The following is a 14,029-nucleotide window of genomic DNA, read 5'->3' on the forward strand; positions in this document are numbered from 1 at the left end:
TTGTAAGAAAACAAACTCATAGACTGACCAATTATGATAGTGGCAGCTGTTTGCTTCTATTTATCCTTCTCACACTCCTTAAAACTGATTACTGAATCTCCTGGTGATGCTCTAGAGGTCCCTGAACCAGTGTGCCAAGTGAACAAAATGAAAATGAATCCTGACCAGAAGGAGGTTATGTTGACTGAGAAGGCTTGAAGGATTTCTCCCTTTCTCACAATACAAGAACTCGTGGGCACTCCATGAAATTGCTGAGCGGTCGGGTTAGAACGGATAAAAGGAAGTACTTCTTCACCCAAAGAGTGATTAACACTTGGAATTCACTGCCACAGGAAGTGGTGGCGGCTACAAGCATGGACAGCTTCAAAAGGGAATTAGATAAGCTTATGGAGCAGAGGTCCATCAGTGGCTATTAGCCACAAGGTATAGATAGGGACTCTGGGGCAAGTGATGCTCTGTCTTCTTGGTGCTTGGGGGGGGGGTCAACAGTGGGAGGGCTTCTAATGTCCTGGCCCCACTGGTGGACCTCCTGATGGCACCTGGTATTTCTGGTCACTGTGTGATACAGAGTGTTGGGCTGGATGGGCCTTTGGCCTGATCCAACATTGGCGTCTCTTATGTTCTTATGATTTGGGAATATCTTCAAGGACACTGTGCTTCCCACTTTTGATAGGGTCACAGAATCATAAAGCTGGAAGTGGCCATACAGGCCATTTAGTCCAACCCCTGCTCAATGCAGGAACAGCCTAAAGCATCTCTGACAAGTGTTTGTCCAGTGGCTGCTTGAAAACTGCCAGTGTGGGGGAGCTCACCACCCCCCTAGGCAGCTGATGCCATTACGCTTACTGGGGGGGGAAATTCCTGATATCCAGCTGGTATCTTTTCACATATAAGTTAAACCCATTATTGTGAGTCCTATATTCTGCTGCCAACAACTCCCTAACCTCCATTAAATGACAGCCTTTCAGATACTTAGAGAACAATCATGTACCCCCTTCAATCTCCTCTTCTCCAGACTGAACATTCCCAAGTTCCTCAGCCTTTCCTTTGCAGTGTTTGGTCTCCAGGCCCCTGATCATTAGAAGCAGGAAACTGGCCAGGGAGGCAGTGGGGCCCTTGGATGACCAACGGGTAAAAGGAGTACTGAAGGATGATAGGGAAATGGCTGAGAAGCTGAATGCATTTTTTGCCTCTGTCTTCACTGTGGAAGATGAGAAGTGCTTGCCCACTCCAGAACCGCTAACTTCGGGAGGGGTGTTGAAAGACCTGAGTCAGATTGATGTGATGAGACAGGAGGTCCTACGACTGATAGACAACTTAAAAACTGATAAATCACCAGGCCCGGACGGCATACATCCAAGAGTTCTGAAAGAACTCAGATGTGAACTTGTGGATCTCCTGACAAAAATATGTAATGTTTCATTAAAATCTGCCTCCATTCCTAAGGTCTGGAAGGTAGCTATTGTCACTCCTATCTTTAAAAAGGGTTCCAGGGGAGATCTGGGAAATTACAGGCCAGTCTGTCTGACGTCGATACCGGGTAAATTGGTGGAAACCATTATTAAGGAAAGAATTAGTAGGCACATTGCTGAACAAAAACTATTGAGGCAGACTCAGCATGGGTTCTGTAAGGGAAGATCTTGTCTCACTAACCTGTTACTGTTCTTTGAGGGGGTGAACAAACATGTGGACAAGGGGGACCCAATAGATGTCGTTTACCTTGACTTCCAGAAAGCTTTTGATGAAGTTCCTCATCAAAGGCTCCTAAGTAAGCTCAAAAATCACGGGATAAAAGGGCAAGTCCTTTTGTGGATCAAAAACTGGCTAATTAATAGAAAACAGAGAGTGAGTATAAATGGGCAATTCTCTCAGTGGAGGGTGGTAAGCAGTGGGTTACCGCAGGGATCAGTACTCGGTCCGATGCTTTTTAACTTGTTAATTAATTATTTGGAGTTGGGAGTAAGCAGTGAAGTGGCTAAAGTTGCGGATGATACGAAGTTGTTCAGGGAGGTAAAAACCAGGGAGGATTGTGAGGCACTCCAAAGGGATCTGTCAAGGATAAAGTGGGTGTCAACCTGGCAAATGGGGCTCAATGTGGCCAAGTGCAAGGTCATGCACATTGGAGCCAAAACTCTTAACTATAAATACACGTTGATGGGGTCCAAACTAGCAAAGACTGACCAAGAGAGAGAAAATGTCGAGACAGTGTGTGACTGCAATAAAAAAGGCCAATGCTATGCTGGGAATTATTAGGAAGGGAATTGAAAACAGATTAGCATTGCCCTTCTTTGGGATTGGAATGTATACTGACCTTTTCCAATCCTGTGGCCACTGTTGCGTTTTCCAAATTTGCTGGCAAATGGAGTGCAGCACTTTAACAGCATCATCTTTTAAGACTTTGAATAGCTCAGCTGGGATACCATCACCTCAACTAGCTTTGTTGTTAGTAATGCTTTCTAAGGCCCATTTAACTTCACATTCCAGGATGTCTGGCTTGAGGTCAGTGATTATACCATCTTTTCCTAATCTCTTCTGCTTCTGTTAGGTCCCTACCATTTTTATCCTTTATCATGGCCAGCTTTGCCTGGAACGATCCCTTGATTTCTCCAATTTTCCTGAAGAGATCTCTAGTCCTTCCCATTCTATTGTTTTCCTCTATTACTTTGCATTGTAATGCCTACTAAATCATCCCTCTTTCTGCATTAGAAGCTCAAGCTCTTCCTTCTTATTGCCCAAGCTTTGATCCTCTTCCTCTGATGGGAAGGACTGAGGAGAATATTACCTGTGCTCCTATTCCCTTCAGCTACCTCCCAAGAACTTCATAGTCAGCCTTAATGCGTATAATGGTGTTCATGGCTGTGTTGTTCTTTCTCACATGGACCATCACAAATGGATAATGATATGTAGGTTTGATCAGTTTTGGCATTTGGTCTGCGATAACTTTTACCTTTGCTTCTGGTGAGCAACACACCTCTTGGGCTGGGGGGGAATCACTGATTCATTTAAGAGCCTAGGGGGTTATATTGGATCCACCATTATTGCTGGAGAAGCAAGTTAATGCACCTGCAAAAATGCATTCTTCCTGCTTTATTTAGGAGAAGAGATTGGATTTATACCCCACCTTTCACTACCCGAAGGAGTCTCAGAGTAGTTTACAATCCCTTTCCATGACAGACACCCTGTGAGTTAGGTGGCCTGAGAGAGCTCTCCCAAGAACTGCCTGAGAGAACAGCTCTGAAAGAAATTATGACTGACCCAAGGTCACATCAGCAGCTGCATGTGGAGGAGTGGGGAATCAAACCTGGTTCTCCGAGATTAGAGTCCATGCTCTTAACCACTACACCAGACTGGTCCCCCACACACACACACATACCTTGACTCTGATTATTCTGTCACGTGATTTCATGCTATGGTTACATCAAAGTTTGCCTATTGTAATGCACTCTGCATGAATCTGCCCTTAAAGTCAGCTCGGAAACTCCAGTTGGTACAGAATAGGACAGCCCCCTTAGGAAGAACACACATATCTGAGGGTGGGCTCTATGACATTACATCCCTGCTGGGCTCCCTCCTCTGCCCAAACTCTGCCCTTTTCAGGTTCCATCCCCAAATCTCCAGCAGCACGAGACTGACTCATATTGAATCAGACCATTGGCTCATTAAAATCATTGTCTACTCAGACCGGCAGCAGCTTTCCAGGGTCTCAGGCAGAGGTCTTTTACATCATCAACTACCTGATCCTTTTAACTGGAGACCTTGGGGATTGAACCTGGGATCTTCTGCATACCGATTTCCCAGAGCTGGCAACCCTATCTATTATTCTAGTCCTACTGTATTTGTGCTGTTTGATCAAACTGGTTTTTCATATTTTGTAATCCCCTTTAAACCTCAAAGAGCAAGGCTGTACATGAATTAAATCCCCTCCCCAGTCCCCACCCTTTCGTCCTCGTAGCCACGTCCAAAGGCACAATAGAACACTGAAATAGAAGACACTATGATTTGAAAACACGATAGCGAAAGTTTCCAGCCCTACCTACTTTGTTTGAATTTTATATTAATTTAATTACTATGTAGCATTTCAAACATATTTGCCAGTGACACGGAGGATTCTACGCGGAACCGGAAGTGAAGACTATGTGGAACGTGTACTCTTTGGTGACTGGTCTTTTTTAGTCTCTATGGTGCCAGTGACGACAGTTGAATGGGCTGTTTGTAAGGTCCTGGAAGAAGAGTATATCGCGTAATACGAGGGCGATCTTCTTTTCTCCATCCCTTATTGCTTTTATCAGTGTTTTAAAACTTTGAATCGAGACAGAATTAAGTGGGGGGGTTTACGGGTTGTTGGGGTTTAATGTACAGCAGTAACTCACAAATCCCGGTCTATGTGGAAGACCTTCATATGTGCCAGGACCTGTAGAGTGGAAAGGTCAAAGGTGAAGGGACACTAACGGCGGCGGCGCAAAAGAAGAAGCGCGGAGGATGGCCAAGCACCATCCCGATCTCATCTTCTGCCGCAAGCAGGCGGGAGTGGGTGAGACCTCGGTTTCTTCCAGTTTCGTCAAACCGCGCTTTTCACGTTCCCGGGGTGGTTTGTCTGCGAGCTCTCACTGGCTGGCCGGAAGCGGCGTGTAAACGAGGAGGGGGGAGGCTAAAGAGTTTGGGGTGTTACTAATTTTGCGAAAAATAGCTCGGATGGGATAAAGTTCCGAGCGTGTGTGATTATTGATATATTATTTATTTATTTCATACTAGCCTGCTACCCGTGCTTCGCTACGGTATTTGTTGTAGGAACATCTGTTGTAGGAATTCTAACAGAGAAGATTGTAGTGTAAGAAATGAAGTGAGACATAAGTACTTCTTGTTTTGCTTATATGGAGATTGTGTTGTTCTGAGCACCTCAGGGTGCTCTTGGTCCTACTTGGCCTGTGCAGCTCAGTGCACTGCAGGAGTACGATGGGCAAATGTCTTTGCCACATTCCTAAATTGCCTCCTCCTTGTAACATTGGTGTATCTGGCTCCACGTTTGCCAGGAGCTTTCTTGGGGACAGTGAGAGGTGTTAGGGGGAGTTGGTGTGAGGGAGTAGTGATGTGGTGGACATTTCTTCAGGTTCATGTGGGAGGCAGGCATCGAAATGGCTCCTAGAAATGTACTTTACTATTTCCCCATAAACATTCATACCCTGGCCCTGCTCCTACACCTGACAGACACCAGCCTGTCCGGTGTTGGGGGGGATTGTATTTAAAGGCATCGGGGAGGCTGGGCCAGCAGCAGTGCTAAGGCAATCCTGCTGAGCAAACCTCCCCGGCAGCTATAAGCATCCCACCTCCTCTCCTACCTGTCCAGTGTAGGACGGGGAGGGGGGAGGAGTATTAGAAGCCATTGTGGAGGCAGGGCTGGTAGGATCACTAAGGCATTACTGCTGGGGCAGGCTTCCTCGTGGCTTTAAGCACCCTGCAACCACTGCTGCACCTGACAGACAACTGCCTGTTAGCCGTAGGAGGTGGGGGGAGTGTGTTGGAAGCCATCCCACCTACTCTCCTACACCTGACAGGCAGCTGCCTGTCCAGTGTGAGAGGGGGAAGGAGTTTAGAAGCCACTGTGGAGGTGGGGCTGCACTTGACAGACAACCACCTGTTAGGTGTAGACGGTGGGGGGAGTGTGTTGGAAGCCATCCCACCTCCTCTCCTACATCTGAGAGACAGTCAGCTGCCTGTCCGGTGGGGGGAGGGAGGGGGGAGGAGTATTAGAAGCCACTGTGGAGGTGGGGCTGCACCTGACAGACAACCGCCTGTTAGGTGTAGATGGTGGGGGGAGTGTGTTGGAAGGCATCAGAGAGGCTGGGCCAGCAGCAGCTTTGCTTCACCTCACAGGTGGTTGTTGGCCACTCCTGATTTCCTCAACTGTCATTAGCTCTCTGCAGTCCCCTGTAACTGTTGGGGTTTTTTTTTACCTCAGAACACTGAGCTCTGCAGGTGACCAATCATAGAGTTGGGGGGGTGCAGAGAGGCAGCTGCTTGGGAGCCACATAGGAATCAATGGGGGGAGCACATTTTCCCCCTTTTGACCCACTTAGGGAGTCGAATTTCTAAAAATCCCTTCTTAGCGAGCACCTACACCACTGTAGGAGCGCTCTCTCCAAATTTGGTGTCTCTAGGTCCAGTGGTTTGGCCTGGGTGTTTTTTCTGACATTAATTAATTTTACTGTGAGGGGACTTTCTTTTATATATATATAGATAGGGAAATTGAACATGGGAGATAATTTTCGTCTCTTATAACACTAGAAGCTTTCAGAGGGGGTAGCCCTATTAATCTGTTGCAGCAAAATTACAACAGCAATCTAGAGGCATAAGGATAACAGGAGTAAATTTTGATAGTCTTTAAGGTGTTCCTGGATTCCTGCTTAATTTTAACAGAAGTCTTATAACTTTGAAAGATATTGATTAGCTGTAGATATGGAGTGAGGGAATGAAGTACTTGGCCACACAACCTACAGTTAGCATGTGGGATTCACTGCCTCAGGATATGGTGATGGCCACTAGCTTGGATAGCTTTAAAAGGAAGTCTTCCATCTACTGTGGTGAACTCGAACTCACAAAAGATTAGGGTGGAGTAAAGTTTTGTTTAGAGTCAAAAGATCATGGTGTATAGCTCTTATTAATAACTATTAACCATCATAGTAGAATGAAACCTCTGTGGTCAGAGGAGCTATTAAGACTGGTTATTGGAGGCAAACAGCAGAAGACAGTGGTTGGTTTTATGCCTTTGCTTCTGACCTCACAGAAGCATCTGCTAGTCACCGTTGAAGGTGAGAGTTTGGTCATGTAGACCGCTTTCTGTGCTTTTATGAGGATTAGTCTGGGTTTGTGCTCCATATAAGCTAGTTTACAGTTAATGAGTTCACACTTCCTCAAGTTGTCAAATGCCTCTACCACACTATTGCATCATTGACACACCACTGCACTGCTCAGTCATTTTAGAGGGGAATAGTACTCTGTTTAGGATTGCACTAAGGAGAGGGTATTCATTCTTTTTATTGTCAAATACTGCAAAAAAGGTTTTGCCACCTTGCAGCTGTCATAAGCAGTGTTAAAAGGACTTGCTGCACTATCGTTTCCAGTAAATTAGAACATGCTGCTATCATCATATAATGTTAATGCATGATTTACATTTATAATATTTCAAGGCAGCCCCTCTTATTTCCACTTAAAAGGATATTGGGTAGTAGGATGGTGAAAGATCTTTGCTTTAAAAGCATAGAGAGCTTCTTGTGAACACAGTACTTGCCTGAAATTAAGTACCTGAATCAGTAGAAGGCAGTTCCATGTGTTCATACAATGTGCCAGTCAAGTGACTACAGTTAGATGTGACTTTCTGCAATGATAAATGCTTAAACCTTTCTTATCAAAATATACAAATATTATGCACAAAGTTGCAAACTTGCTGTATACCTTTCTCCCTTTATTATGTAGTCTTCCACATTGATGAGCTGGGGAGAGGTACATATTCTTGTATATAAAATGTACTGTCATATGGGGATTTTGGTAACTGCTGTAGTAGCAAGGCTAAAACAGTCCCTTTGGCCAAGCAATTTCATTCCATTTGGCTAACAGTTTTGGGCCTGCTGCCCTCTCCTATGTGGCACAATTGCTAAACATAGCTTTACGTAATTTATTGCGTGACTGTGTGTCATTGTGACATATGTGGAACAAAGGCTTTGCTATTGTATTTACATCATAATAGCACATGGCTCCTTGACTGGCATTAAGTTGTTTTTAATTAATGTCAGTTAGAATCAACAAGTGGTAATCTTGGCAAATATATACTTGGCAACAAGAGGAAAGTTAATGTTCTTCTGGCCTATGATTGTTTGCTTTGGTTTTTCTTCTAACATTTACTGTGTAGGCTGCAGTCCTGTGTACACCAGTTTGGTGTAGTGGTTAAGTGTGCGGACTCTAATCTGGGAGAACCGGGTTTGATTCCCCACTCCTCCATTTGCACCTGCTGTTGTGACCTTGGGTCAGTCGCAAGCTCTGGCACAGCTGTTCCTGAAAGAGCAGTTTGTGTCAGAGTTCTCTCAGCCCCACCCACCTCACAGGGTGTCTGTTGTGGGGAGGGGAAGGGAAAGGAGTTTGTAAGCCACTCTGAGACTCCAAGTGAAGGGCGGGGTATAAATCCAATCTCTTCTCTTCTTCTCTCTTCTACCTGGAAACAAGTCCAGCTGTTTGAAACAGAATAAATAAAACACAGTTGCTTAAAATGTACTTTGCTGTATGGTGCTATATAGCTTAGCTTCTTTATCATAAATCTCTTAAATGCCCATCTGCCTGCTCTGTGATTGAAATAAATGGGCCCCAATTCTCAGTAAATATAACCAGGAGTAGGCGGTAAGAAACTGTTAGACAGAGGCCTGTTCCTGGGATATCAACAGTTAAGCTTTATTATAAATTTATTTTAAGTTCTTTGTGTCTGGGAACACTATAGTTCTGTGAGCGTCACTGCTGTGTTGTAAGGAATATTGAAATAATGTATGTGGCATGCTTTCAGTACTTAATTTTTATATAAATACTGATATGATTTTTTTTTCTCTTTGTTTACCTGCTGTAGCTATTGGACGACTGTGTGAAAAATGTAAGTATAGCTCCCTATGTTTGGTATGCCTTTTATTATTAGTCCTCCAAAACTGAATATCAAATATCCAGGTTTTCTGCTGGTTTTCTTTTTAAAAATGGGAACTTGGCCAAATCTATTTCTTTATAAGGAAACAACAAAAACATCAGAGAAAGTATATGTATAGAGTTATAGTAAAAGAGTGTGAGTTAACTTGGAATTTTTAAAATCTGTGCCTATAAAATACATTGTCGAAGGCTTTCATGACTGGAGTTCATTAGTTGATGTTGATTTTTTGGGTTGTGTGGCCATGGCATTGGCATTGTAGAACCTGATGTTTCAGCAGTAGCTGTGACTGGCATCCTCAGAAGTATAGCACAGAAAGATGGAGTACTCTCTGTCAAGGTGAAAAGAAAAATGGTAGGCATGCAATTTATATCTACTCCAGAAGGTGGGGTAGGGCTGAGTCATTATCTTGTAGGAGTTCCCCAGGCTATGAACATGCTAATGGAGGAGCTTTCCTGAGGAGGTTCTTTTGTATGTGGATTGGCTGTTGAAATTCTAATCTTATCTGAAGTGCTATTGTTAGATGTAGAGCCTTTTGTGTTTTTCAGGACAGGAAACCATGCCCTATTTATTTATTTTTAAACTCTCTTTCCTGTTGAAATTGTGTTTATGTTTATGAATTTCAATGGCTTCCCTGTGTAATCTGACATGGTAATTGGAAGTGTTGTCCAGCCTTTCAGTGTATTGGAACAAAATACTGTGTCCTGTTTGAGTTTGGCTAAGTTCAGCCACTGATGATTTTTCAGGTTGGCCAAGTCTGCAGTGTCTTTCATGTTCTTTTATTCTTGTCTGAATGCTGTGCTGTGTGGTCCCGATGTAAACTTGTCCACAACATGAAATAAAAGAACCTCCTCAGGAAAGCTCCTCCATTAGCATCTTCATAGCCTGGGGCACTCCTACAAGGTAATGACTCAGCCCTACCCCACCTTCTGGAGTAGATATAAATTGCATGCCTACCATTTTTCTTTTCACTTTGACGCAGAGAGTGCTCCATCTTTCTGTGTTATACCTCTGAGGATGCCAGTCACAGCTACTGCCGAAACATCAGGTTCTACAATGCCAAGACCACGGCCACACAACCCGGAAAATCTACAGCAACCTATAAAATATGGTTTGTCATTAGGATTGAAGCTTGGTTATTACTTTTTAAAAGAAATAGAAGTTTTTAAACTTCTAACATAAAAAATTGGCCATCACTTTGTCTACCTCTGCCACCTTCCTTGGTGCTGTGGGATACTAGTGTGGCTTCCTCTCCTGACCTGTGTGTATTACTCTAGTAGAGCCATACCTGCCCTTCCCAGAGAGAATGAGAACCTGGGAAGCCTGTGATGTTGATGACTCCCAGCACCCCTGACATGCTCAGCTGTCTCTACTGGCCCTTAAAGCTGGAAGACATGGATACTGTATCATAGGGTTGCCAGGTCCCCCGGGGGGGCAGGGAAACCCCCGCTCAATCGGTCTGTTCCCCACTGGCCCGGAACGGGCTGCCAGGGGGAACCCCACCCCCAAAGTGCCAGGAGCACGGAGACGTGCCCGGTGTGATGACATCACCCAGAGGTGACGTCATTGTGTCGGGCACATTGCGGGGGAGCACTCTTATCATTCGAGGGAAAACTATGGTTTTCCCTCAAATGATAGTGGTCCCACCCCCAACGTTCCCAACGCGATGACGTCACTTCTGGGTGACGTCATAATGCCGGGCACGTCTCCGTGCTCCCGGCACTTTGGGGGTTGGGTTCCCCCGGCGAAGTACTCTAGAAGAGGGCCAGGACTCCCCCCACTGCAACCAAGTTAGGACTTGGCAACCCTACTGTATCACCACAATGCTGAATTCTTAAACCAGGAGAAATATGGAGGCTTCTTTGCAGCTTTTTGCCCCACTCTTGAAAGGCAGGAGAGATTATTATAGTAGTGACTTGGTGTTCCTTTTAACCCAGCAGTGCTCTTGAAGGAGCACATCAAGGCCGTAGCTAGCGTGGGAAATAGCCTCCCTCCCTCGCCAAGATGCCAGCTGCAGGTGGGTACCTCCATGATGTTTCATTAATTTAATTTTACCCCCCCCCCCCCCCCCGAAAAAAGGTCTAGCTATGGGGTTGGTGCTTTTCCTAACTTTAAATGTTCAGGAAAAGCTACAGTATTAGCGTTGCATCAGGGGTTTTCCAGCACAAGAAGAGGTAGTTAACAGTGGTTAAGAAGCAGTATTGCTGGTCACATGTTTATCCACAGCCACTTGCTTCTTACCACACAAAAAAGAGTGTTTGTTTCTGTCTTGGAAAATGGCAACCTGTGAAAAGGGAGACATGCAGCTTCTGCGCAGCTCATTGGGAATTCAGCTGCCAAAGGAAGCAGTTTAAGCCCCTTTTCACTATGCGAAAAAGCAGGTTAAACAAGTCCTTAGGAGGATGGACAATTCGATGGATTAAGGCACTGGTAATGGGATATGAACCTTTTTCATCTCTACGTTGCTGGCTTGGATATGATCCAGATTGGTAGTGCTTGTTATTACCATCTGTTGACTTTATTACCATCTGTTAACTATTAGCTTGTTTGTTGAACTTCTTTCCTTGGGAGGAATCTGTGGTGAGCATGACTTCAGTGCAGTGTGTAAACTTCTTCTCTTACCTGTTTAAATTAAAACAAAAAGATAGATACGGAACATTCCTGTGTGAGGCTGCTTTTGACAAATGGTGATGTTAATCTGTGCTACAGATAAATTTATCCTAGAAATGCTGTTTCATATGGCTGAAAAATACATGGTGGGCTTGCTTACAAAGAAATTCAACCAGTTGCCAGGAGCCTCAGGTTGTACTCCACAAATATCTTACCTTAAATATAAGCATCGTGGCTAAATTGGAAGCTCAATCCCAAATACATCTGTTTGAAAGCAAGTCTCACTGGTTTTCTTTTTTTGGTAGGTGGGATAATGCAGTGAACTGTACCTTTGCTTTGTGTATGATAGGGAAAGCATCTCAAGTTATATCTGCTGTTGTGTTTGCAGGTGATGGCAAATGTGTTATCTGTGATTCGTATGTGCGGCCCTGCACACTAGTGCGCATATGTGATGAGTGCAACTACGGCTCCTACCAAGGGCGCTGTGTGATATGTGGAGGTCCTGGAGTCTCTGATGCCTATTACTGCAAAGAATGCACCATTCAGGAAAAGGATGTAAGATTGTTATTGGCACTTATGGTCTTCTCTCCTTAAGATGTTATTATTGTTTTCCTTAAACATTACTGTTCCCTAGTGTGCTGAGTAAACATTTGAAGCATTGAAATGGCTTTGGATTCTAATGTTTCTAGGTCTGTGCTTGCCTGCTTCAACAAAGGCCTAACTGTACTAGACTGTATTTGCAAAGTAACTTGCAGTTAGCATGCTCCTATTTTCAGCTGTCTTCTGCTTGCAATCCTGTGGTTAGGACCGATTTATGCCTTAAATAAGTCCCATCTAACTTGGAAATGTGGCATACTTCCAGGTAAACGTACATGGGATTTGTGTGCATATGTGCAAATTGTTTGGTTATCTAACTGACATTTTTAACAGCTGCCTAAGGCTGGAAGTACAAGTTAGGTGCAGCATAAGGATGCTGTTGAAAAGGTATCATCATGCCATGTTCTCCACTCCAGGGTTGCCAGCTGCCTGGAGAAAAAGAAGTCCTGTGTTGAAATAGGCAGCTGAAGTTTTTTATGGTGTGGAGGTAAATAATATTATTATTATTATTTATTCAGTTTGTACCCCGCCCTCCCCGGAAACAGGCTGGGAAATAATAGCCCATTAAGCCTCTATTAAAGCAACTGGACATTTTTTTCTCCAGGCTGTTGGCAACTCTAGTTTACTACCATAGTGCATATAACACTTCATGTTGTAACGTCATCAGATCCTGTGCTTTTCTGTCCCAAACCACATCCATAGTGGGTCTGAGGAAACAGATGATGTAATTGGTAAGTTATCCTATATAATGAGAGGGACAACTCAGCAGAGGGATGCTGGTTTTGGCTTCATCCTGATGGCATAACATGATTCTGTCCTAGTAGCATGGAACATATCAGGAATAGATCAGGAATAGAATTTTTTTTAAAATCCCAGTGTTTAACAGTTGGCATAGTATAAATTGCATCAACTATTTAACCATTGTAATCCAATGATATTCTTAAAATACACTGGGCCTACAACCAGTCTTGTCCTTTCAGCAATCCTAAAGTCCCTTTCTCATCTGACTCAAAAGTGGAATACCTGTTCTCGCCTGAGGCAAAATATTATATTCAAACTTATAATGATATCTTAGCAGAGGTGCAGTTCCTTTGTACCAGGGAGGGAAGCACCACTTAGGTTTGAGATGAAGAGCAAGCAGAGGGCTTGAGAAAGAGGAAGTGAACATCTAATTGTTATCCAAAAGCATAAGAAGATGTAGTGATGAGTAAGAAGGGCTTGAGGAGGTGGTTTTTGGAAGAAAGGCCTGGTTCACTCACATTCCAGTATCTCATCATTTGGTGATCTGCAATGGAATGTGTAAATTGCCTTCACTGAAAAGTGCTGCGCTAGGGGTGGTGTGAAATTAATCCCAGTTCTGTTGTGTTAATCAGCCATGCTCAGATCAGCAGTTGATGCTGCAAGTGAGTGCATGTGTTAACTCTTCTGTGCCATAGAAGGCACAAAAGCTGCTGGGGAACATGAACAAAGTGAACCTAAGCCAGTGTGTTGGTACATCCTATCTTAGACAGGATACACTGAAGAAGATCATAAATAGGTGCTAAAACAGGAAGGCCAGGGTGGATAACTGGTGCTGAATTTAAGGCCAGCATTATAGCCATTGTCTTGTGAGACTTGATTTTTGGTAATCTCAAATCATCAAGAGTGTCCTCCAGAAAAAGAATCCAATTCTAAAAAATGGGTTGGTTTCTGACTGGGGAGCTGCATGCTGATTTATTGAAAGTAAAGAGTTAAGAGACATATTGCATCGGTTGAGGAGACAGGATTATGAAGCTGATCCAGTTGGAGAGGTGAAAACCCCTGTGTAATGATTCCTTGTTTTAAGAATGTGTGTGTTCCTTTAAATTTTTGGTTGGAGTGCAGTGATAGCAGAGTAGAATGATTGAGGGAGACAAGTGTGCTGTGATTGGTGGATGACAGAGTGTGGGAGGAGTTTTTGAAATGAATCTCTGTGTATGTCTTGAAGTCAGTTAGAGAAAGCAGTTGGAGTTTTGAGTTGGTGTCAGAGTCAGTGAGTGAGCTGGCAGTGTCTCTGTGGAAAATAAAGAATTTAGAGTGCAGTATATATGTCTTCAAAAGTGAAACTCTAAATATCTGAAAGAAAGTCAAAAATACAAAGAGCTTTGCCAGTGTGGCTGCCTATAGGAA

At 43.9% G+C, this 14,029-nt stretch overlaps 1 protein-coding gene across 2 annotated transcripts in view; it reads left to right on the top strand.

Moving 5' to 3' along the window:
* The first annotated feature begins 4,423 nt into the window (after nucleotides 1-4,423).
* PHF5A (PHD finger protein 5A) overlaps nucleotides 4,424-14,029 on the top strand; it is a 16,012-nt gene continuing 6,406 nt past the window's right edge. The window contains exons 1-3 of one of the 2 annotated variants that reach the window (XM_015419201.1): nucleotides 4,424-4,531; nucleotides 8,606-8,629; nucleotides 11,673-11,839. In XM_015419201.1, the coding sequence (XP_015274687.1) occupies nucleotides 4,480-4,531; nucleotides 8,606-8,629; nucleotides 11,673-11,839 (243 nt within the window). In that variant the 5' untranslated portion in view covers nucleotides 4,424-4,479. Of the gene's footprint in view, nucleotides 4,532-8,605; nucleotides 8,630-10,633; nucleotides 10,692-11,672; nucleotides 11,840-14,029 lie in introns of those variants that run through there. The other variant, XM_015419202.1, reaches the window with a different exon arrangement.

This window comes from Gekko japonicus, unplaced genomic scaffold (assembly GCF_001447785.1).
Source record: "Gekko japonicus isolate JY-2015 unplaced genomic scaffold, Gekko_japonicus_V1.1 scaffold37, whole genome shotgun sequence".
Lineage (NCBI taxonomy): Eukaryota > Metazoa > Chordata > Lepidosauria > Squamata > Gekkonidae > Gekko > Gekko japonicus.